The 23,664-nt window shown below is 37.2% G+C and overlaps 2 protein-coding genes across 3 annotated transcripts; both read left to right on the forward strand.

The window, feature by feature from the left end:
• Positions 1-353: 353 nt before the first annotated feature.
• Positions 354-4,945, forward strand: LOC103446116 (nuclear transcription factor Y subunit A-7-like). 2 transcript variants are annotated; one of them, XM_008385183.4, is made up of 6 exons: positions 357-520; positions 1,778-1,844; positions 2,669-2,814; positions 3,786-3,887; positions 4,008-4,172; positions 4,268-4,945. In XM_008385183.4, the coding sequence occupies exons 2-6, from the start codon at positions 1,817-1,819 to the stop codon at positions 4,451-4,453; spliced, it is 627 nt and encodes a 208-aa protein (XP_008383405.1). In that variant the 5' UTR covers positions 357-520; positions 1,778-1,816; the 3' UTR covers positions 4,454-4,945. The 2 variants fall into 2 exon arrangements, with proteins under 2 accessions (XP_070662754.1, XP_008383405.1); XM_070806653.1 differs by lacking the exon at positions 1,778-1,844 and having other exon boundaries at positions 354-520.
• Positions 4,946-16,394: 11,449 nt separating this feature from the next.
• On the forward strand, positions 16,395-22,983 carry LOC103412353 (homeobox-leucine zipper protein HOX32). Its single transcript, XM_008350928.4, has 18 exons — positions 16,395-17,262; positions 18,803-18,962; positions 19,068-19,183; positions 19,272-19,362; positions 19,478-19,573; positions 19,660-19,773; positions 19,891-19,974; positions 20,088-20,243; positions 20,322-20,396; positions 20,484-20,590; positions 20,710-20,896; positions 21,022-21,210; positions 21,344-21,424; positions 21,515-21,649; positions 21,744-22,069; positions 22,194-22,305; positions 22,409-22,558; positions 22,652-22,983. The coding sequence occupies exons 1-18, from the start codon at positions 17,033-17,035 to the stop codon at positions 22,796-22,798; spliced, it is 2,556 nt and encodes an 851-aa protein (XP_008349150.1). The 5' UTR covers positions 16,395-17,032; the 3' UTR covers positions 22,799-22,983.
• The last annotated feature ends 681 nt before the right edge of the window (positions 22,984-23,664 follow it).

Raw genomic sequence — 23,664 nt, forward strand, 5'->3', positions numbered from 1 at the left:
TTTACTCCACAAGTATCATCATCAGAAAAAGAAATAATAAACTAAAGAAAATCGTTCAAACCAACAAAAGCAGCCGTTGGATCAAAAGTTTCCAATTGAGAGTGGCGAACAAAAATGTACTAGAGAGCTAATCAAAGCTCAATAGTCGCTCTCAATCCCCCAAGCCCACCCGCGTAGTAGGCTCCACGGAAATCGTGGTTCAGATTATCTCCCGGGCAGCACATTCCCCCTGCCCGAAACACAACCCTCCATCCGACGGCCCACATCCCTCCACCCTTCCCGATCCTGCTCGACGCTTAACCGATTAAAATAAATAAAAAAACCTTAAAAAAAAACAAATAAATAAATAAATAAATAATGGAAAATGATGTATGGTTGAAAATAGACATGCAGTTGAAAGTAGAAATAATATGGAGAGATAGAGAGGACTTCTGTTTCCGTCGGACGCCATTTTTGTGCCCTGCGCTGCAGAAAGAAGCAGAATTTTTACTAAATTAAGAAGCGGCAACCGGCGAGTAAGGTAAATTTCCCAAATTTCAAAACCCTAGCTTTTTTTGCTCTCTAATTTCTTTTGCCCTGCCATTTATGGGGAATTCTCCAATTGGTGTAATTGGGGGGAAATGCATGGAACTCGGGACTTGTTTGGTCTTCGTGATTTGGTGGATTTTATGATTTTTGAGCTATTTCGTGAGGTATTTTCGGAGTTAATTGAGCTGAATTTTCTGGGTTTAATCGTGTGTTTCTTAATTTTATTTAGTTGATTATGGAACTGGTCATGCAGATGAACTTAATTAGTTGGATTGGAAATTATTGAGATAGGTAGGGTTTACCGCCTCCCGTTAACACTCTGAGTCAATCTTTTTTCGCCTTTTCGGAGTTTTCACGGTGCCTCCAAGATTATGTGTTATGAGTTAAATTAGTTGTTTTTAAGGCCTTCATTGAAGAATTATTAAGTACAAATCTGCAGCTGTCGCCAGTGGCTACAACTTATTAGTAGAGGGAGGGAATTCTTGTTTAATGATGATCTATTTATCTATTTATTTGGAACCTAGACGCAATGGTAAAGATTGTTCCTTGTGATCCGGTGGTCACGCATTCGAAATGGGAAAAAACCTTTCGAAATGGGGGTAAGGATTTTTACATCCAGTCCTCCTCGGACTCTCTGTGAAGACTGGAGGGAGACAAAGCCTCCGAACGCCCTTTTTTAAATCTGTTTCTATTCAGTATCTTTATTATGCTTGAAAATGGAAGCTACACTTCGGAAATTACTAGTTCATACTTGAAGGCATTAGTATCAATGTCATCGCGTATCTTTGATTGCATCTTGTTCTTTCATTTTGCTGATATGGTTCTGCGATATCAGTTTCCAATTCCCTCTCCTAATTGCCCCTTTTGTTTTTTGTGGTTCTCAAATGTATGTGGTTATACTGCCGTATCAGTGAGCTTTTGGGCTTCTTTGTGGGCATCGATTAGCAGCTGAATTTAAGGGATATTCTTTTCTTCGCCCTAATTTTGATACCTTGGTGTTGGTGGAAGCCGACCCCACTTAGTGGGAAAAGGCTTTGTTGTTGTTGTTGTTGTTGGTGTTGGTAGATTGGGTCTGCTTATAATTTTCTGTTTTGGAGATCTTTTCTTAGCATTATCTAGATGGTGAAACTAATAGAAGATATTAGTTATTATACGATTCTAATTTCAACCTATAATCTCCTTTTTTGATGTAATTGTAGTGGCATGTTATTTTGGTATGACATTGATCTGGGTGATTATTACTTTGCAGCTACATATTGTTTTGGGACTGTCCACATACAACATCCTCATGATTTCTTCCGTGCGCGATCATTCTGGTAAATTTTTTTTTCCCAAAATTCCCTAATACCATATATTCATAATTTCATATTATCATATGATACCTTTAAGTGATTTAGTCCATTCAACAGTTCAACTTGCTGTAAATGGACAAGGACTTGTGTTTCTGGCATTTAATTGAGCTGGATTAGTTAATGTAGAAAGAAATTGAATCGCTTCTTGTTTGGTTCTTCTGCTTCTTTGATCTAAATAATGGTGTAAATTTTGTATTAAACTTGTTCAAGTAAGGATCCATTCCCATTCTTTTTGTGGATTATTCTAGAACCCAATAACTTTTGGTGAGATTAACACCTGCTTACCTTTTTCATGCCTAATACTGAGTTCATTTCTAAAGCTGAGGTTGAAATCTTGGTTTGGTTTTAGCAGATCTGTTTCTGTTCCAATCCTCGACTTCCTTGGTTGTTCCTGACTTCGGTTTATGGTTTACATAATTTATCATCCACTAATAGCCCATTTACCCCTTTAATTTTAGGTGGGCCCTAAGGAAGACTCTACCTTGTGTTGTTTTAGTCGCCCTTAAGGCCGTCTGGTTATGCTGTTTTATCACGTTTCGGTTAAATGCTTCATATATTGCTCTTATTCTCTATATGTTGAGGTGGTGATGTAGGTCTTTCCTCATATTTCTGATTTTATAGCATTGAAGCTCAGGCTTCAAAGCTTTCAATTCCTTGTTATTAGTTTTGGTTTTTATTTCCTTGTGTGATGCTTGATATCATGGTTTCTGTTTCGTCCTTTCCTCACTTGTGTGGTACAACCATTTCTCAAATGCAATCTTATATACTTTACGGTATTGGTTTTGCAGATAATAGTGATTCTGATGACCAGCAAAGTCATTCAGAGTCTCAAGTTCATTCATCCTTACCTGCAATTGGAATGTCACATCCTGGAGTTCCAACTCCAAATATGCAGTATGCAGTACCTCCACAGGTTGGAACAGGACATGCAGTGGTAATCCATCTAAATTTTTTTAATATTTTCGTGTTTTCATACAAGAGGAACTCCACTACTTGTTCTACTCTATTTTTGTGCCATCCAGTGTTTGTGTGTGTGTGTGTGTGTGTGTGTGTACATTGATGATCCTATATACCATGTTTGAACGTGAAGACTTGGAATGTGCTGAAGCATATATGCAGTGTTAATTCATCAAATAATATACAGTAGTTAGGCTTATTAATGATTTTTTAAGTTGTTACTTTATCAAATATGAGATGTTTGCTTATTTAACTCGGGTAACAGAGCAGTGAAGCAATGTGCAAGCACATGGCCCCAAAGAGAATTTGTATATATTTGGAAAGAAAGTCTTGTTTGCACTTCTTCTCCTCCTCCTTTCCATCCCTTTAAAACGTTCTTATTCTAGAATGTTAAGTATCATCGGTAAGTTTTGCTACTCTAGCTAAGTTTCATGTAAATATTTGTTTGTAATATTGATGTAAATGCTTTAGGTTAGTCTTAAGATATCCGGCACATTTGCGCTAATAGTCATAGGAAATCATATACAAACTCTTATATATAGTTGGTACTTGGCATAGATTTTGAAATAAACAATATCCTGTGAGCTATCTTTTGTATGTCTCCTCTTGGCCTAAAGGTTCATCTGATTCTTTTTGCTACCTACTCCATTGTAAGAGTTCTTAGCCCTAGACATTAATGCGTAGTTTTTCCCTTCTCCATTACCTCTTTAGGTGAGCCCTTCCTATACTACCCTTGTGTACTTTCACTATCTGTTTGAAACTGTTGACCTTGTTTGAACAAATTGGTTGCTGTAAGTGCTTCTATAACTGAATAAACAGCATATCAATGTTCTGGTTCTGGCCGATTAGATTTACAACTTAGAGAGCTGGAAGAGGAAAAATTTATCATCTGTACCTAATTGAATTTCAAATCTTTTGATACATTATATTTCACTTGTCTAATTGAAGGCACCAGGAGGTTACCCCTATCCAGACCCTTACTACAGAAGCATCTTTGCTCCCTATGAAACACAGCCGTATCCTCCACAGCCCTATGGGGCGCAACCAACGGTATATCTTCCCCTTTCTTATAGATATCCTTTCTTGATAATAGTACTTGAATATGGCGAATTGAGACCGGATTTTGCTTATGGGCATAAAATTTTATGGCAATGACTGTTTTCATTTCAGGTTCATCTTCAGTTAATGGGAATCCAGCAAGCAGGTGTTCCACTGCCATCAGATGCAGTTGAGGAACCTGTGTTTGTAAATGCAAAACAGTATCATGGTATCTTGCGACGTCGGCAGTCTCGTGCTAAAGCAGAATCTGAAAATAAAGCGCTTAAGAATCGAAAGGTAATATTGTGGATTGCAAATCCTTGCATCTTGTGTTCAATGAAATGTTTTGGCAGGCTTCATTTATCCATTGACACTTCAAACAACTCTTGCAGCCATATTTGCATGAATCTCGACACCAGCATGCATTGAGAAGAGCTAGAGGATGCGGGGGTCGCTTTCTTAATGCGAAGAAAAATGGGAACCAACCGGATGAAATGACATCGGGTGACAAATCCCAGTCAAATATCAATTTGAACACTGATAAAAATGAGCTTGCTTCCTCAGATGGAACATCCTAAACACTTCAGAAGCAATTGCAACACTCAAGGGGCCACATGCAGGAATGGAGGCCCCAATACCAGCTTCGTTAGTCTCGGTAGTGCTTCACTGTGGCTCGACACTTGAAGCTTCATTAGCAATAGCATGTGTATAGGTTCTTCAGTAGTAGGCTTGTAGGTGTCTTATTGAAGCGCAGTGATATAACCTTCTCGACAAGGGGTTTCTTTGCAACCCTTGCGCCTTCTTTCACAAGAGAGAGCAACGGTTGCCGGTTAAGCTTGCTGTGTGGTTTACGCTTGCACTTATACTTGTTTGTGAGGTTGGAAACTTGTCCAGGCAAAGTTTTAGAGTTGTGTTGTTCGGTTTGGTAATGCCTCTTAAGATTGGCAGAGATTAGGTTGGCTGCTGATTATGTTCTAGTATTAGTAATAGTAGTGATATAACTTCTATTCGTTTGTTATCAATTGGGACAATAAGTTTTGTGGTTAATAAAATTGGCATCGATTGAAGAACCTCTGAGCCTGTGGCTTGTCATTTGTGCAACTTTTGTGTTGGTGAAGATGAAGGATTTTACTTGACGGGAAATGATTTATGCACTCTCCTCTCCCGTTTCTGGCGATTGTAACTGACAGGAGAATCGAGCGATGTAATTAAGGGGAGGAGTTTAGAAAGGTACCTTTTGGTATGCAGACAGGATGGAACGGGATGGGACGGAACAGATGATGCAAATATTGAAAAAGATAAGGAGAAATTTTGTCATAAAATGTTATAAATTTGTGTTCCACGGATGTGGAACGGGTCATTCTAGGGGGAAGAGGTGGAACGAAAAATCAGCCAAATTTCGTCCCATGGGACTACCCGTTCCACAGTTTTTAGGCGCACCAAACGTGGGACATAACAGCTCGTCCCGTTCCGTCCCGTCCCGTCCCACGTACCAAACGGTGCCAAAGCGAACCGTTAGTGTTTTGTTTCTTGTTCAATGATGAATGAGAGATTCGATTTTGAGATTTCTTCCAATTTAAAAAAAAAAATAGATAAGAACTAGCAGGTGTAGCAGATGAGTCAAATGGGCTATAAAACGTAGGCTTGATTTGCTACTCTTTCAAAGTACGTTTATTTGAGATCCATGAAAGGATTGAAAAGCTGGAAATTAGTCAATGTGTGAATCTTATGACTTCCAGCAATTTCTGGGTTTTTATTCATCTTTTGGTAAATAATAATAAGGGTAAATTACATAGTAGCCCCTCAAGTTTGAGATCTATTACAATCGCATATAACAACTTCAAAACATTTCACTTTCATACCTCAACTACTATTTTATTTCAATATAGTACCTCCGTTACATTTTCCATCTATTAATCTGTTAAATGCTGATGCGGCTGCCACGTGGCAAATAATATATATATTTTTTAAATCCGAATTTCTCAAAAAATAAATAAATTGAAAAAAAAAATTTGAAACCCATATCCCTTATCCCTCACCCACCCCCTAGAGAAGAAGAAGGGAAAAAAAAAGGGATACCTATATCCCTCACCCCCCCCCCCCCGGTGACTTCCCTAGAAACCTGCAACAAGAAGAAGAAGAAGAAGAGGGGAGAAAAAAAAAGAAAAAAAAAAGCCGAAGAAGAAGAAGAAGGGAAAAAAAAGGGGATACCCATATCCCTCACCCACCCCCCAGAGAAGAAGAAGGGAAAAAAAAAAAGGATACCTACCCCCCCCCCCCCCAGTGACCTCCCCAGAAACCTGCAACAAGAAGAAGAAGAAGAGGGGAGAAAAAAAAAGAAAAAAAAAAGCCGAAGAAGAAGAAGGGAAAAAAAAAGGGGATACCCATATCTCTCACCCCCCCCCCCCCAAACGACATCCCCTAAAACCTGCAACAAGAAGAAGAAGAGGGGAGAAAAAAAAAACCCCAGTCCAGTCCCACCCGAGCCACCCTTTTCTCCCATCCCCCATCACCCACCCCCCAAAAATTGCACTCGAGATTAGGTGGATCTACCATAAAAGCAGTCCAAAAATCATCTCAAACTCAAAGTATTTTCAAAACTCACCCACATTTAAAATCACGAGATCTTGGCGCCAGGGGGGGTGGGTCGTCGGAAGGTGGCCGGGGGGAGGGGGGGTCATCAGAAGGTAGTCGGGGGGAGGAAGAGATCTGGCGGCGTGGTGGGGGGTGTGTGGTCACCGGAAGGTAAGGGAAGTGGGTCGTGGGTCGCGGTGGGGGGAAAGGTTATGGGCTTTTCTTCTTCTTCTTCTGGCGGCGCGGCACGGGGGGGGGGGGGTGTGGTCGCCGTAAGGTAGCCCGGGGGAGGAAGGAGGTGGGTTGCAGGTCGCGACGGGGCGGGGGGGAGGGAAGGGTTCTGGGCTTTTCTTCTTCTTCCTTCTTCTTCAATTTTTTTTTTTTGAGAAAATTCAGGTTTTTTTTTTAAAAAAAAAATTATTTTATTTGCCACGTGGCATGTATGTGGCAGCCACGTCAGCATTTAATGGATTAATGGATGAAAAATGTAACGGAGGTACTATATTGAAATAAAATAGTAGTTGGGGTATGAAAGTGAAATGTTTTGAAGTTGTTGTATGCGATTGTAATAGACCTCAAACCTGAGGGGCTACTATGTAATTTACCCTAATAATAATAATAATAGTAATAAAAATAAAAATTATACGAATTCAAAATACTTTTAAGATTTTGTAGACTTGTTAGCAACAATGGTCTTTGAGATTGACATAACTCTTCACTTTGGTCATGATAAAAAAAAATGTGAGAAGTTGTCTTGACTTGCCAATCCTAATTATTTTGATTCTTCTGTTAAAAGCTGGCAATATCACGTTAAGTGAAATAGTTGATTTGATAAAAATTTCCTTTAAAAGGAAGTTATGAGGTTGTTTACATGACAATTTAATTGAGATATTGAAAGATTTTTCACGAAATAATTAAAATGGTTTACAGTGGACATAATCAAGGAAAAGTTCTATCGATTTCCATTGTCAAATACCCAAATAAGCAATTATGCTAACGCTTGGGGAAAATTAGAAGAAAAAAGAGAGAGGAGAAAATAAGAAGATATAAAAAAAGTTGGTTTAACTGTTGAGTATCATGTCAAAGAATAAAGGGACATTCAAACAACATGATTAATTCCTGTGAATTATGTGTTGATGCATCAAATTGAGATTTTGGCTTCTCTTCTCTACATTCAACGTATCACTATTTCCTCCTCCTTTTTTATTCTACTTTTATTTACATTATCTGATATTATTCCCAATTTTTTCTTCCATGAAATCATTTCGATTCTTGTCTAAAAGCCCTAACGTCGTCGGAATTTGTCTTTTTCTGGACTAAACTGCATGAATATTTTCAACTCTTGTATGAATTATAGGGTTGTTGGGAATGGACAACTAGCAAATGTGGAAATGGACTTGTAGTCGTATATGTATTGTTAGACCGTGTAATTAGTCGTGCATGAGTGCGTGAGTTAATTTGGATCATTTTTGTTTTGTGGATCTTACAAGTATGGTTAGAATTAGTATGCACATGCGTGTACAACTGATCTTATCATTTTTATACTCACATAATAATATATAGATTTATTTAGTATAAGAAAGTTATAAAATGCGCTAGTCAGGTGGCGAGCAGGAACTTAGAGCCTACGTGTCTATGTGGAACCTAGACAGGGGCCTATGAGGTTTTTTAAATTTAATTAAAATTATTATATTACATATACATAAACAGACCTTTAAAGGAAGGGATCCCTTCTTTTTTTCTTTTTTTTTTCTTTTTTTTTTATAAATTGAGGATTAATTGTGGGAGCTACTCTACATTAAACTTTAACGATCTGAATTGTCTATTTTGTAAGTCTCGATTTATATATCATCATTGCAAAAATTCAATTCAATTCGAAACCATTTGCCTATTTAATTATGACAATGAAATTTCAATTTTCTTAAAGAACGAAGTGTTCGTCAATTCTTGAACTCAATTAGATCTATCAAATATTTTGTATTTTGCTATTATTTTGCAATGATGATTTATGCGGTGCAACTTGAAAAATAGACTGTTTGGATTGTTAAAGTTCAATGTAGTGCAGACCCCACAACTAATCTCTATTTTTACATTAAAAAAAATGATGATCCCTTCTTTTAAAGGCTTCATATACATAAATGTCTACTTATATTTAACTGTATTATGATACAAATGTATATATTATAAAGTATAAGAACATATTGAAATCATGGGGAATGATATATAATGAGTGTTCATCCAAGTATTCAACAAGTTTCTTACAATTTATTGATAAAATAAAATGTAAAATGGATATGTATTTTCTGTCTAAGTTAGAGTCGCAATCTAAAGGGGTGTCTAGACAGGTCTGGGTGAGCTAAGCAGGCGCCTACGCAAATCTAGAGGCTTTTTCTTAATTTTCAAATGTCTATAAATTAATTAGGACGATGGTCAGTCTAGACGCTAAGCGGAGATTTTTAAAACAACGATGAATATAAAATAAGGAAAACTAATGAAAATGACTTGAAATTTTTGAGTTTTAAAGAAAAAGACAAAATAAAGGTAAAGTGAATAGTATCATGATGACTTTTTAGTGTAAAAATGTGATTTTTCGTTAAAGTGAGAAGTATCGGGAACTTTTCGTTAAAGTTCCCTATAAAATAATCTAAGATGTTAATTCTATTCAAACAAACAGCTTATAACTTTGTTATCATACATAAACCACACCAGAACAATCCATGAATCATTTCCTTGGGAAACGCATGACAAGTTTCGTTGTAATGTTTGGTAGAAAGTAAAATCATGGGTGCCAAAATAAAGGACATCAAGCAGCTTAATTGTCCATTGAAAAGGTTATTAATTAAAGTCTCTTAATATTTACTAATTATGGCTTAATTGGTTACCATACATCACTTCAATTCAGTGCAGCTAATACGTCCAATCTAGCTATGCTTTGCAATTGCCAATATGTATGGTTGGATCCTTGGACAGGTTAACCATTTGGATTCCAGATCCTCTTTGTGAGGATCCAGTTAAAATTGAATACAAACAGCATCTGATGAAAACTGATCGTACAATGTACGATAAATGAACATGATTTACGAATCATCGGAATCCTCACAAAAAGAATCCTATTGGATCAATTTGTGCCTTCTAATTAGCCACACATCAATTTGTTTTTATAAATAATAATATTGTACCCTCTAAGTAAGATTGTACATTTTTTTTCTTTGGCCCTCGTAAGTTTCCACGCATCATGATAAGAAATGAAAAATGCTTTCTACATATATGTTTATTGCGACGGCAAATCAACCTCCCGTGAAGGATAATTAAGTTTGCATGTAGTTTGTAATTCAATTGGTTACGTATTTTATCGGCACGTGAGGTCATGGTTACGTCCTCTCAATATAGCAGCATGTAATCAAAATAAGCACTAATTAAACTTGAGAAAAGGTTTATATGTATATGAATGCGAATATGTAACACTACTTTTTTTATGTAATTTTACTTTTTGCACACATTTTTGTAGAATCTACTCCGTAATTTATTTTAATAATCCGAACTGTTTATCTTTTAGAACATCATTCATAAATCATCTTGCAAATGAGACATCCAAAACCATTCAGACATTCATTTATAGTAAAGAAAATGGACGAAAACGGTTCTACAATGAAATCCTAGACCCTTAATCCACCGTTCATAGAATTTCAGACTAGGTGAATTTTGGTATACTTAATCTTTGAGGGAAAACTTAAAAGATATATGATTCAAATTGATGAAATACATTACAAAGTGAGCCTTGCAAAAACCTGTATTAAAAATTGTATAAAAAAGTGGTGCCATAGAATCATAGATCATATATATACACATACACCACCCAAAGCTAATCAACCAAAAGAAGCTTCTGAAAATATCCAAAACCCACATATGTAGTGCCATGATTTAAAGAGTGCATGGTGATCATTTTTGTCATGTTGGTATACAGCTGATGATCACAAATGCCACTAATATAGTTTCTCTCACTCTCTCTGTGTCTCATCTCATGAAACCCTTTTAATTTGTTATCTCTCCTTCTCTAAGGTTTTGACAAAAACATATTCACATACTTTAATCCCACTCCTAATCATTTCAAGTATATATAAATATATACACACACACGATATTGTGCCATAATTAGTAGCAAATTAAACATAATAAACTTTTCCCCCATCACATGAGCATATCCTATCAAGTTGGGTTCCTCCTCTCTATCGATCCATGTCAACCTTTACACCTCTTTAACTCCATGCATATGGACCAGAGAGAGAGAGAGAGAGAGAGAGAGAGAGAGAGAGAGAGAGAGAGATGTAAAATTGAAGCAAAGGGGTCGATTTTGTTTGAGAGTCTATCACACTCTTTTGGTGCATGACAAAAAATGGGGTCATCCTCTCCACTCCACCACCAAAGGAGAAAAAGGAGAAAACAAATGAAACTTTTGGGTCCCTTTGGATACAGATGGGGCTTATGGATAGGGACCTCCACGTACCTTTAATGTTGAATTTGCAAAATCACGCAACATGTCTCGGTGGGGTTTCTGTGTGTTCCAAACCCTAAAACCTTATTCATTATATATTGTAGGCTCCTCTTCCTTCTCTTCCGTCTCTTCCCAAAAGAAAAAAAAAGAAAAAAAAAAAGAAGGGAAAGCTAGTTAAAAGAAAAAAAAAAAGGGAGAAGCAAAGGGCTTCATCATGATCATAATATATATAGGTAACCAAGGAGACAAGAGGACACCAACTGAGTCTGTGTAGCTAGTCATTAACTCTTTTTTTTTCGGTAACAAAAAGTTTAGGGGGAGGGAAGGTGACTGACAGAGGATGTCTATTAACCATTTTTTTGGTTTTTACAGATCACTCATTAAGAGAGATTGCTGGTAATTGGACTAGCCTATGCATTGATTTAGTGAAAATAACGATCCTTACCAACTCAATCAATCCTTGTTAGTATTAACTTCTCTTTCAACCTCATCATAAACCCATTAAACCTATCCATATGATACATGTATGTATAGGTTTATATCAGAGACAGAGAGAGAAACTTAATTTGAAGGGGTATTTTGTGTTTGCAAGCTTTGGATGCTTTCAATATATGGACCCCTTATGTAAAATGTCAACCTTGTGAAATATGAAAGTCAATTACTTTTCTTATCCATCATCTCTCTCTTTTTTTCTCTCTCTCACTCTATTGGATTCTTGTGAGTGAAGAGATAGATGTGGGAGACACTCTCAATTGTCGCCAAAAGGGTGTGCCATGGTTGGTGCTGGTCGACCTCTTAACCACAAAAGTGAAACTTAGGGTTTAGCTTCTTGCCTTTTTAAATTTAAATTGTTTCAAATAGGTCATAGTTGGTAGAATGTTAGCATTCTACTTAAATTTAATGTTGGTCGACCTTAATCACAAAAGTGTGTTTTAGCACTAGCAGAAAAATCTCATCTATTACAGTCGATATCCGTGGTAGATTGCAATCCACCACGGACATTGTGCCCGTTAGTAATATGGATGTGATAGAAAGTCATAGATTCTATCACGGGTCATGCCCGTTGTCAATTGTAATATAACAACGGATTGTGCCCGTTGTAGATTAACATCTAACACCACGTGCACTATAACCCTTGTGGATTACAAATTGATCACGGCTAATGCCCGTTATAAAAAAAATTCCAAAAATAATAAAATATTGTTTAATAAATGTATTATATAATATTTATAAACAAAATTACACATTTACTACAATATAACAATAAAAAAAATCATAGATTCAAATTGGCCTGCATTGATAATGGCTTTGACAATGTGATAATTGAATCTGATGCTTTGGTTATCATCCAAATGCTAAACAAGGAATCTACACATGACTACAGTATTGAATGCATCCTTGGTGACATCGAGCTTCTAGTACAGAGGTTAACATATGTGACGTTTTCGTTTGTGCCTAGGGAGAGCAACCGTGCGGATCACTCGGTGGCGAAGTTTGCTTTTCAGAAAGGTGGTGATTTTGTATGGGATTGTATTGGGCCAGAGTTTTTGTTTAATGTTCTAGCCCACGATGTAAACATTCCTATTCGTCTCTAATTTATCCTATCTTCGGTTTAAAAAATAAAAAAATATTACAGTTGTACACTAAACTAAAGCTAACAAAAAAACGATGAAATATACAAAGAAATACCAAACCATCCAAAGACCTCCAACAAACAAGGACATTGTTACTTTGAAGACTTCACATTTCTTTGAACACCTTCAAACAAAGGACCTTGAGACAATGTTAGGAAGATAAACCATGTTATATAAATTATCAGCAATGACAAATAAAAAATGTCAAAGTAAGAGTTAATACAATCAAATTTGCTACTCATTTGGCCAGAAAGAAGTTGGAACAAAATAGAATGCTAAGCCAAAATTACAGATATTCAAGGTCCTTTCAAATGTTCCAGTCATTAACTCTTTTATAGATTAATTTCTCCTAAGCAGTCATTGACTCTCTTTCTCTATCTCGTGCCTTTTTCACTCTATACAACCCTTGTCTCATGGTCAACCTCTCCATCCCCTCACAGTCGCACGATACAACATAACCTGCTCCGCCTCGGCTAGCCTCCCTTAGCACAAACCCCACAAGCACAAAATAACTAATACCAATTTAATTGAAGCAATTAAGAAATGACCGATGAAACTTCATCATAAAGTATTCAATGAAAGGTGAAAAAGGCACCAATTTTAATAGGAGGAAAATATATCAGAAAGTGTAAGTGTGAGAGGGAGAAAAGAAAGAGAGTAATATACCTCTGAAAATGGTGACAGAAGACCCATGCAAGACGCTGCCTCGTCTTCACCATCCTTTGAGATTTTGTTGTGATTCACTTGTATCCATGGCATGGAATGAAAAACCGCGCGCTAATTTTTCAATTATGTAAGATGAGGGTGGCTGGTAGTTTTACAGTTACCTGCAGAACGTGGAGTACGAGTGGTTTCTTTTCCTCTACAGTGATAGGGATGTAGTTTTGAAAGTTTAAATTGCTTTAAGATAGATCATAATTATTGGAATATGAGCATCCAACTCATATTCAATCTTCAACGAATAAAGAAGTTCAATATATATTGAGTACTTTATGCGACCCTGACGTGATGAGACTCAAAACCCTAGTACTATTTTTCTCATGCCCGATTGGCAATTATAGTCTTATATACAACCATGAGCATGGATAATTAATTAAGTTAGGTTTCAGTCTCGAGGTTGTTTGCGAAACGTTCGAATTCGCACATAGTACCAGGTGTGTCCGTGTTTGATTCAGTGATATCTTTGTATTTTGAATTTAATTTTTCTGCAAAGGAGGATAAGAACGAGGAGTTTTTAGTTCACCTGCAAAATTTGAGATTTCGGCGAGAGAGAAAGAGGAATTTCAGAAGATTGAGACTAGTTTGACCATGAATGTTATGTCATTAAATGTTGCTTCATGAGATTTGTCCACGTTATTTGAATAAAATCTGACCTAGATTGTCATGTAGGTACTTAACAATTCTCTTAATTTAGGACCTAACATAAGTGATATATATTTTTTATACACTGGATGCTCTTTTAGAATGTTTGAAAATGTTGAGACACATTTAGAATCACACCAAAAACTTAGAGGAATTTTAAGTACTTAATTCTAGATATAATGCTATCATGAAATTCTTTAAGTAGAATTATCTTGTGCACCTATACATTTACCCTGATTACACCCATCCCGTGAGTTTCTACCCTTCGTTTGACATGCATGTCTCGCTCATTCGACAAATACGGCCTACTACAAATGTCCAAAACTTGTTTACTTTACAAGTTATCCAGATTTTTGGCTCGCATCACAACTTACCCACATTAAAGGTGGTACTTGGCTCCACAAAAATTGTACAATTCCTACACAAAAATATAAAATATAATGGACGATTCATGAGTTTTTTTTTTAATTATAATTGGAACTATTTATATATATATATATTAAAAAATATTATAAAGATTATTTATGTAAAAAATGATTAAGGATTATGGTCATCTAGTCAATCAACTTAGCAAATGAATAGACAATTTGTAATATTTTTATAATTTTATCAATCCTGATGACCGTACGTTTTTATACATTTTGATGACAACTGTTAAATATTTTATTGATTTTTGCAGAAATGATCTTTACATAGTGAATTATAATATAAATATTCCAGTTATAAATAGAAAGGTATGTGAATCGACAACAAACTGTTTTTGTATAGGAACTCCTCGACACTTATGCATAACCAAGAATCTCCCTTGATATATTGTCAAATCACTTTGAATCTTTCCATTTCTTCAAAATTGACTTATTTTTTTATTTGTGATTCCATTTTTCTTTGCATCCTTAACATGTTACATATGTGATATCATGTCATGTATGCATTAGTGTTTACGCATTTATCACGTGTCTTTCCTTATACAACACACACATTTGTTGCATATAAGTTTCTCTCGGACGTAGAATATTGTTGACACAACATTCATTAGGCCTCAATTACACAAAATAAACACTTTGCATTTGCTTATGAACAAACTGTTTAAATTTTAAGGTTCATCCAACCCACCCATTGGAAGATGGGCTATTACATCCCACAATTGCCTATGAGTGGCCAATTTTTCCTTATTTCTTTCTTATTTTCTTTGTACTTCTAAATAAAAAGGAAAAGAAAAAAAAAAAAAAACTTCCAAACCCCTAGAATTTGGGCCTATTAACAAAAAAAAAAAAAAAAAAAAAAAAACTTTCCAAGATCCGGGTTAAACCCGCCCAAGTAACAATGAACCCATATACCCAACCCAAGTAATGCCAATTGTCAAGCGTTACTCTTCTTTTGTCCATATTTTCTCTCCCTTCACGCTTCCCATGCAAATGCCACTGCCCACGGTTTTCTCTCACTCATGCATGCATCCATATGTTACATACAAAACAACATCCATTCATACATGCATGCATGCATCCCATGCATATACATAACGTCACTCTTTCGTGGCCATGCAAAAACATGTCCTATTTAATTTGCCATTTGTTCCAATATTATTAAGGCTTATTATTTAAGATTTAAGCAGTTCCTAGAAAGAACTCATAGTCATGAGTATTTTTTCAAAAAACGCTACACGTATAATCAGAAGTGCTTTTATTAGAAATTCGTCGAAAGTTCTTGTTACGTTATTGAACACTGTAAGAAATGCTTTAGTTGTTAAGCAACACTTTCGGTGCAGTGCTTGTAGAAACAACCCAAATAAACCCTTGTTACCTTAATTGTCCAAAAATACAAAACCCTTGTTACCTTGTACCGTTGATTAAGTAGATTCTGAGACGAACATGTTTTAAGATTAGAGATTTCTAATCAAATCACAACATTAATCAAATTACTATATCTGAATAACGTCATCTCTCTCTCTCTCATCAGTGGTTGCTTTTGGGTCTCTCCCCTCCCTCTCACAGCCTGCAGGCTCGTATCATTTCATATCAGCAGTCAGCTTTCCTCATTGAGTTATTCTTTTCCCTTTTTTTTTCTTTCGTTTTCGAAATTGTTCACATCACACACAGTTACAGAGAATAAGAGAAAAAAAACAGGAAAGATTGCATACCAACTCACTCACATCAAATTCAATGAGAAGAACTCCGAAATTAAGCGATTTTAGACGAGAATAATATTAGGATGAGTAATCTCTCGAGAAATCTCATCTCTTTTATTTAGTTGTTTGACCAAAAAATTAAAATAAAAGAAATAAATACAAAATAAATTCATGGAAAATAAAATTTAAAAGACAAGAGAGAGAAAAAAGGGACAGACAGAGCCCTTCACAGTTCCGAGCTGCCGTTCGATTTGGCGTTGTGTGTTTGTTTTGTTGTGGCTTTTGCTTGCTTTGCTTTCTCTATCACAACATTACAAACCCACAAACAAAGAAACACACATTCTCTCTCTTCCCCCCTATCTATCCCTTTCTGCTATTTCTGTGGGTTATTCTTTTTCCATTTTCTTAATTTCTTAAAAAACACAAAACATACATATACTCTCTCTGTATCTCTATCTCTCTCTTAAAAAGAAAACTCTCGAGATTGGAGCCCCAAACCGCAAACAGGGCCACACTTTAACCACTGTTGAGCAAGCTAGGAGCTTTTTCCAACTTGGGTTCATTCAGTTTTGGAGTTCTTGAGAGAGAAAAAACCAGAGTTCTAGAGAGAGAGAGAGAGAGTGAGAGAGATAGAGGGAGGAGAGATAGGCATCTGATGAAGGAGAGAGGAGGCTCTCTTGTCGGAGAGAGCCTGCCAAGCTGCACTAACACCACCGCAACCAAAGAAGAAGACGACGACGAACAACACCTAACCTTAACCCAACCATCTTTCTAAGCCACCAAACCAAACGTTTCTCACCATTTTTCTTCCCCCTCTTCCAAAACAGTGAGCTCAAAGCCCACATCTTTTCTGGGTTTCCTCTGTTGTCACTTGTTTCTGGAGATTTCCTCCGTTTCGATCTATTGGTTTTCTCTACTTTTCTTCACAAATCTTCTTTAGCTTTTGGGTTTGTTTTGGTGCGTCCGTACAATGGCGCTGGTAATGCACCGAGACTCGCCGGGAAGCAGCAGCGGCGGGAGGCAGCAGATGGATTCGAGCAAGTACGTTCGGTACACGCCGGAGCAGGTGGAGGCGTTGGAGAGAGTCTACTCAGAGTGCCCAAAGCCCAGCTCCCTGAGAAGGCAGCAGCTCATCAGAGAGTGCCCCATTCTCTCCAACATTGAGCCTAAACAGATCAAAGTCTGGTTCCAGAACCGCAGGTAGAAACAACAGAATTCAAACCATTTAAATTTTTTAAAAAGTTGGAAAAATAGTAATTTCGATTCTCTAGCTTGCTCTCTTTTCTGTCTTCTTCCATTTTTTTTCATAATTTCTGTAAAGTGATGGACTTTTATTAATTTACATTGTCCTTGTAAAGGTATATATAGATTTGAAGAGAAAATGTGTTTTGTTTTTATATTTCAGAAATGCATCTTTAACTGTTTTCTGTCCTTTGAAACAAGCAGAGTTCTTTTATCTTTAAAGAGAAAAAAAGTTTGCCTTTGTTTCCCTTCCATTTTCATTCGTGTGTGTGTGTGTGTATATATATATATATTTATTCCTCCTAATTTATTTGTATTTGTTATGGATATTAATTCAAAAAGTAAAACATGCATATGGGTGATTATGGCATACCAAGATCAGGCAAGGAAATTGAACCATATATATGGGTGGTATTAGGGTTATCTATAACAAATAATAAACAAAATTGGGCATGAGGGGAAGACAAGAAAATTGTTGTTTACCGGTTGTCTTCCTTGAAGAGAAACGAGATAAAGATTTGGCCATCCAGAACGAAGAGTTCTTCATATCCAAATCTACATGTCTGTTTAGAAGAAGAGTTTATCCAAGTCTGCTCATAGGCATGATCTGTGAGGGCTTTTGGTATTTATATTTTTCACTCTACAACCTCATTGAAACATATTTAAAAACTCGGGATTCTACCAGATTTTGACAGATTCTTTTAAAAATCAAGTTTGAATACCACCAGGTCGACATATTCATTAAAAATCTTAATTGAATACACCTGAATCTCTGAATTCTTTTAAAATCTATCATTATACACCTGAATCTCTAATTTCTTTTAAATACTTCTTCACCTCCCACTTCACATGGAATTTGGTATTTGGTATTTTCTCTCTCTTGTTTATGTTTATTTTTTGGATAAATGATGATCTTGTTGACATGGAGTTGTGTGCCTCCTTTAATTTGCGATGGAATGGAAGAAAACGACAACAATTGGTAAAAGGTGAAACTTTCACTTGGGTTTTCATATTTTATCTTTTGCAGAAAAGTGACTGTAAAATTTTAAACCTGCTTTTGCGTCCTTTGGACTTTTAACGAAGGATAATGACATCTCAATCCACTTTCTTTTATTATTTGTTAATTTTATTTTTGGGTTCTTGTAATTTGTTCTTTCTTTTCCCATGATTCTTTTGAGCCAAGTGACAACTTTTTGTTTAATTAATGCCATTTCTCGAGTTTGGAATTTTCAATGTGTCGGGAACACCGCCCGGAACACTGAAATATCTCTCCATAAACTGAAGTTAAATGTCTGTTCTTGCTAAATTATTTCCAATGAATTAATTTATGCATACCAAACGTATCCTTTTTCTTATTGTGCAAGTGAAGATATAAATCGGTATTTTCCAGCGTTCAGAAATGACTATTGAGTTGTTTCCGAATGAGATTTTATGTGCTATCAACTGGTAGATTATTCTCTAAAACTGGTGTTTTTGCGTGTTGTTCTTGCTTGTATAGATGCCGAGAGAAGCAGCGGAAGGAATCTTCTCGACTCCAGACAGTGAACAGAAAGCTGACTGCGATGAACAAGCTGTTAATGGAAGAAAATGACCGCTTACAGAAGCAAGTTTCTCATTTGGTTTATGAGAATGGATTTATGAAGCAGCAACTGCATACCGTAATTCCTTCCACCTTTAATACAATGCCTCTTCTGTTCTACGAAATGTTGCATGTTTTCAACGGTATAGTACTTATTCTAAATTTGTTTGATAATAACATGTAGGCATCAGGAACGACCACAGACAATAGCTGCGAGTCTGTGGTCATGAGTGGTCAGCACCAACAACAGCAAAACCCAACTCCCCAGCACCCCCAAAGGGATGCTAACAACCCAGCTGGGTAAGTTGTTAATGTCCGTGGAACAATTAATTGAAGCTAATTAGTTTATGATTAAGTAAACTAGCTTACGGTATATTATTCGTTTCAGTCTTCTTGCAATAGCAGAAGAGACCTTGGCAGAGTTCCTTTCTAAGGCTACTGGAACTGCTGTCGACTGGGTCCAGATGATTGGGATGAAGGTAGCTTCCTTTCTTTTAAAGCAATGAGCATGCAAGTGTTCATATTTTACAATCTCTATTACTTTATATCTGCTAGACCAATTTGAAATGTAACTTTCCCAGCAATATTTTGTAGCCTGGTCCGGATTCTATTGGCATCGTTGCTGTCTCCCGCAACTGCAGTGGAGTAGCAGCACGAGCTTGCGGTCTTGTGAGCCTAGAGCCCACAAAGGTATGAATTTTTGCATGGCCTTTGAGAAATTTGTGTTTGTGCATTTATTCTTCGCAGTCTAAAATGTATGTTTACTTACATTATAGGTCGCCGAAATACTCAAAGATCGTAAATCTTGGTTTCGCGATTGCCGATGCCTTGAGGTATTAAGTCTAATCCCTGCGGGGAATGGTGGAACAATTGAGCTCGTATACATGCAGGTATGCTGTTTTAATCAATTGGTGCTGTGTCATTGTGCATCCAGGCATCAAGTTTTTTTTTTTTGTTATAATTGTATGTTTTGTATTCTTAATCTGTAAATTTTTCTTTGCAACCAGACTTATGCACCCACAACATTGGCTGCGGCACGTGACTTTTGGACACTAAGATATACTACAAGTTTGGAAGACGGCAGTCTTGTGGTAATTTGATACTTGGTTCCTTTCTTGCCCTAGTTACCAGAATTCAAAACCTCCATAGTTCAACAATCATGTACTTATGTTTGTATCTTACTATCTCAAAATTACATTTACAGGTATGCGAGAGGTCATTGACTTCCTCTACTGGTGGCCCACCTGGGCCAACATCTGCAAGTTTTGTCAGAGCTGAAATGCTTCCTAGTGGTTATCTTATCCGACCTTGTGAGGGTGGAGGTTCCATTATCAACATTGTGGATCATGTTGATTTAGACGTGAGAATATATCATTACTATTTCTTCCTGAACTCTTTAGTTATTCGTTTGCCTTATTAAGTGCTTTTTATGTCTTAGGCTTGGAGCGTTCCTGAAGTTCTCAGGTCACTTTATGAATCCTCCAAAATCCTTGCTCAGAAGACGACCATTTCTGTAAGAACTTTTGTTCAAATTTCATTTCACGCTGTAGTTTATTCTTCCTTTTCATTCACGGTTTATCTTTGTAAATTTGTTTTGTAGGCCCTGCGACACATAAGACAGATAGCTCAAGAGTCTAGTGGAGAAATTCAGCATGGTGGAGGTCGCCAACCTGCTGTTCTGAGGACATTTTGTCAGAGGCTGTGTAGGTATGCCCTCCAAAAAATTTCAGTCCAAACAGTGTGGTTGCAATTTGAAGTGCATATGTAAACTTGCAGTTGGAGTTATATTTCTTCATTCACTGAGAATATTTGGAATTGGGTTTCAGTGGGTTTAACGATGCTGTTAATGGGTTTGCGGATGACGGTTGGACACTTATGGGTAGTGATGGTGTGGAAGATGTTACCATTGCTATTAACTCATCTCCGAAAGTGCTTGGTTCCCAGTATAACACTTCAATTTTCCCACCTTTTGGAGGAGGGGTGCTGTGTGCCAAGGCATCAATGCTGCTGCAGGTAATTCCCTAGTGACTAAACTCAATTGCGGCTCAGGTCTTCCTTCAGTTTTGTATATTTATCCTTGTCCTTCTTGAGTTATCTGGTTTCTATTGTTGACTGATAACTATGATTTGGTTAATCAGAGTGTTCCCCCTGCTTTGCTTGTTCGTTTCCTGAGGGAGCACCGGGCTGAGTGGGCTGACTATGGGGTTGATGCATACTCTGCTGCATGTCTTAAAGCTAGTCCATATGCAGTTCCTCTTGCAAGAGGTGGTGGCTTTCCGAGCACCCAGAATATTTTACCGCTTGCACAAACTGTGGAGCATGAGGAGGTATTGACCTGATCATCCTATGTAAACTCATTTCAGTTACTGCACTTTCCGTGTGTTAAACTCAATTCTATTACTGCGTATTCCCCGTGTTTAAAGTTAACTGTGTACTAATTGGTGTCATTTACTCTTACAGTTTTTAGAGGTAGTTCGGCTAGAGGGTCCTGCTTTCTCTCCTGAAGATGTTGCTTTGACACGGGATATGTACTTATTACAGGTTAGTGAACTGATTTTGCATATCGAACAGATTCATTTAGTGTTCGCTGCTGTTGTTAATTAACAGTGTTCCTATAATATATTGTTGCAGTTGTGCAGTGGAGTTGATGAGAATGCAGTTGGTGCCTGCGCTCAGCTTGTCTTTGCACCTATTGATGAATCATTTGCTGATGATGCTCCTCTGTTGCCCTCCGGTTTTCATGTCATACCTTTGGATCCCAAGGCAGTTAAGTGATGTCTCTAATCTTGCATCACCGTGTTTCTTGTATGCATCTGTTGTGATTAATCTGATTTCTTCTACTTATTCCTAATGATGGCAGGATGGACCTACTGCAACTCGCACTTTAGATTTGGCCTCTACGCTTGAAGTAGGAACCAGTGGTGCTCGTGCCATTAATGACGCTGATGGGAATAGTTACAACCGTAGGTCAGTGCTAACCATAGCCTTCCAATTTACCTTTGAGAACCACTTGCGAGACAATGTGGCTGCAATGGCTCGCCAGTATGTGCGTAGTGTTGTAAGCTCTGTTCAGAGGGTAGCTATGGCTATTGCCCCATCCCCGCTCAGCTCCCAAATAGGACCAAAACCCCTTCCTGGATGTCCCGAGGCTCATACTTTGGCACGATGGATTTTCAGAAGCTTCAGGTAGCTATGGCTATTGTCCCTTCCCAGCTCAAACTCTTTACTTGAGTGTTTATTTGCATATTACTGTGTTAGAAGTGTGTGGTACTGTTTAGTTGAATATCGCTGAACACATATGGCATTTCAGGATTCACACTGGGGGAGAGCTCTTTCGAGTCGATATCTCATCTAGTGATGCTATTTTGAAGCAACTTTGGCGCCATTCGGATGCCATCATGTGCTGCTCTGTTAAAACAAATGTAGTTGCTTATCTTTTAAGTTATTTTTAACTCTTAAATTGTAGGCTGAGTAAGTACATGCTTAGTTCCCTTTTCAACATGTTTCTTGGACATTCAACTGCAGACGTCGCCAGTGTTCACCTTTGCAAACCAGGCTGGCCTTGACATGCTCGAAACCACTCTTGTTGCCCTCCAAGACATCATGCTCGACAAGATTCTAGACGAAGCTGGACGAAAATTTCTCTGCTCGGAGTTCTCCAAAATCATGCAACAGGTAATAATTCCCCAAACCGTGCTCTCATTGCTTTCCTATTTTGAATTCTTTGTTCAAACAGCTTTCCAACACGCGCTTTTTCCGAATTTTTAGGGCTTTGCATATCTGCCAGCCGGAATATGTGCCTCCAGCATGGGGAGACCGGTGTCTTACGAGCAAGCTGTTGCATGGAAAGTTGTTAACGACGACGATTCCAATCACTGCCTTGCATTGATGTTCATGAACTGGTCCTTTATGTGATTGTGATGGATGATAGATCTCACAAACACTTTTAAGTTTCGATTAAGTTATGTAGTTCCTTTTTATATGAGTACTCTTAGAACTTTTGAAGTCAAAGTAGTCAATAGCAGGATATTTCATGGAGACTTTTCAGAGTGTTTATATTTTGGATCAATGGATATGACTATGCAGTCTGCTTTAACATATCACGATGATTTGTGAATGCTGAACTCTCTCCCAAAAGCATGCGACCCTTTGTATTTAGGTTTCACGCGGTGTCAGAACCGTTCTATTCCGTCAATAATACTCGGGAGTTTCTCAGGGTGGTTTGTCTGGTTTGGTAACTTGGCACTTGAGTTCTAGGATCGTTTTGACGTTCAGGTAACTTGGCATTCGTGTTGTGTGTTCGTTTTGAAATTTACACCTTTGTTTTAAGGGAAGTTTTACGAAAAGTTTTCGATACTGTTCACTTTAACAAAAAACCATATTACTATTTATTTTACCTTTTATTTTGTCCTTATTGTTAAAACTTAAAGTTTTCGAGTTTTTTTTATTAGTTTTCCTTTGTTTTAATCATTCGCACGATGAAATGGATTATCGTGATTAACACGACCAACATAAAGACTAAATTGGCCAAATTGAAATCACATGACCCTTTTAGTAGTTTAACCTTAGAAAAGTAGAGACTCGTTTCTGAACATGTACACTGACAAAAACGTCAAAAATACTTGAAGATGAAAAGTGTGAGAACGGAATCAGAAACCCCAGTCGCTTTTAAAATTGCAACAAAATACAGCAGTTCACTAAAAGTGGAGGGCAAGTTTGAAATATTGAATTTACCCAAGGGACCCTGTAAAAAGATTCCGCAGTAGTCGATAACAGTGTAC

Source organism: Malus domestica, chromosome 10, assembly GCF_042453785.1.
Source record: "Malus domestica chromosome 10, GDT2T_hap1".
Lineage (NCBI taxonomy): Eukaryota > Viridiplantae > Streptophyta > Magnoliopsida > Rosales > Rosaceae > Malus > Malus domestica.

Bases quoted from the DNA above. Each gene is read 5' to 3' on its own strand.
- LOC103412353 (XM_008350928.4), top strand. From the start codon at position 17,033: ATGGCGCTGGTAATGCACCGAGACTCGCCGGGAAGCAGCAGCGGCGGG. The intron at 17,263-18,802 runs GTAGAAACAACA...TTGCTTGTATAG, and splicing joins GTCTGGTTCCAGAACCGCAG to ATGCCGAGAGAAGCAGCGGA. The intron at 20,897-21,021 runs GTAATTCCCTAG...TTGGTTAATCAG, and splicing joins AGGCATCAATGCTGCTGCAG to AGTGTTCCCCCTGCTTTGCT.
- LOC103446116 (XM_008385183.4), top strand. From the start codon at position 1,817: ATGATTTCTTCCGTGCGCGATCATTCTG. The intron at 1,845-2,668 runs GTAAATTTTTTT...TTGGTTTTGCAG, and splicing joins TTCCGTGCGCGATCATTCTG to ATAATAGTGATTCTGATGAC. The intron at 3,888-4,007 runs GTATATCTTCCC...TTTTCATTTCAG, and splicing joins CCTATGGGGCGCAACCAACG to GTTCATCTTCAGTTAATGGG.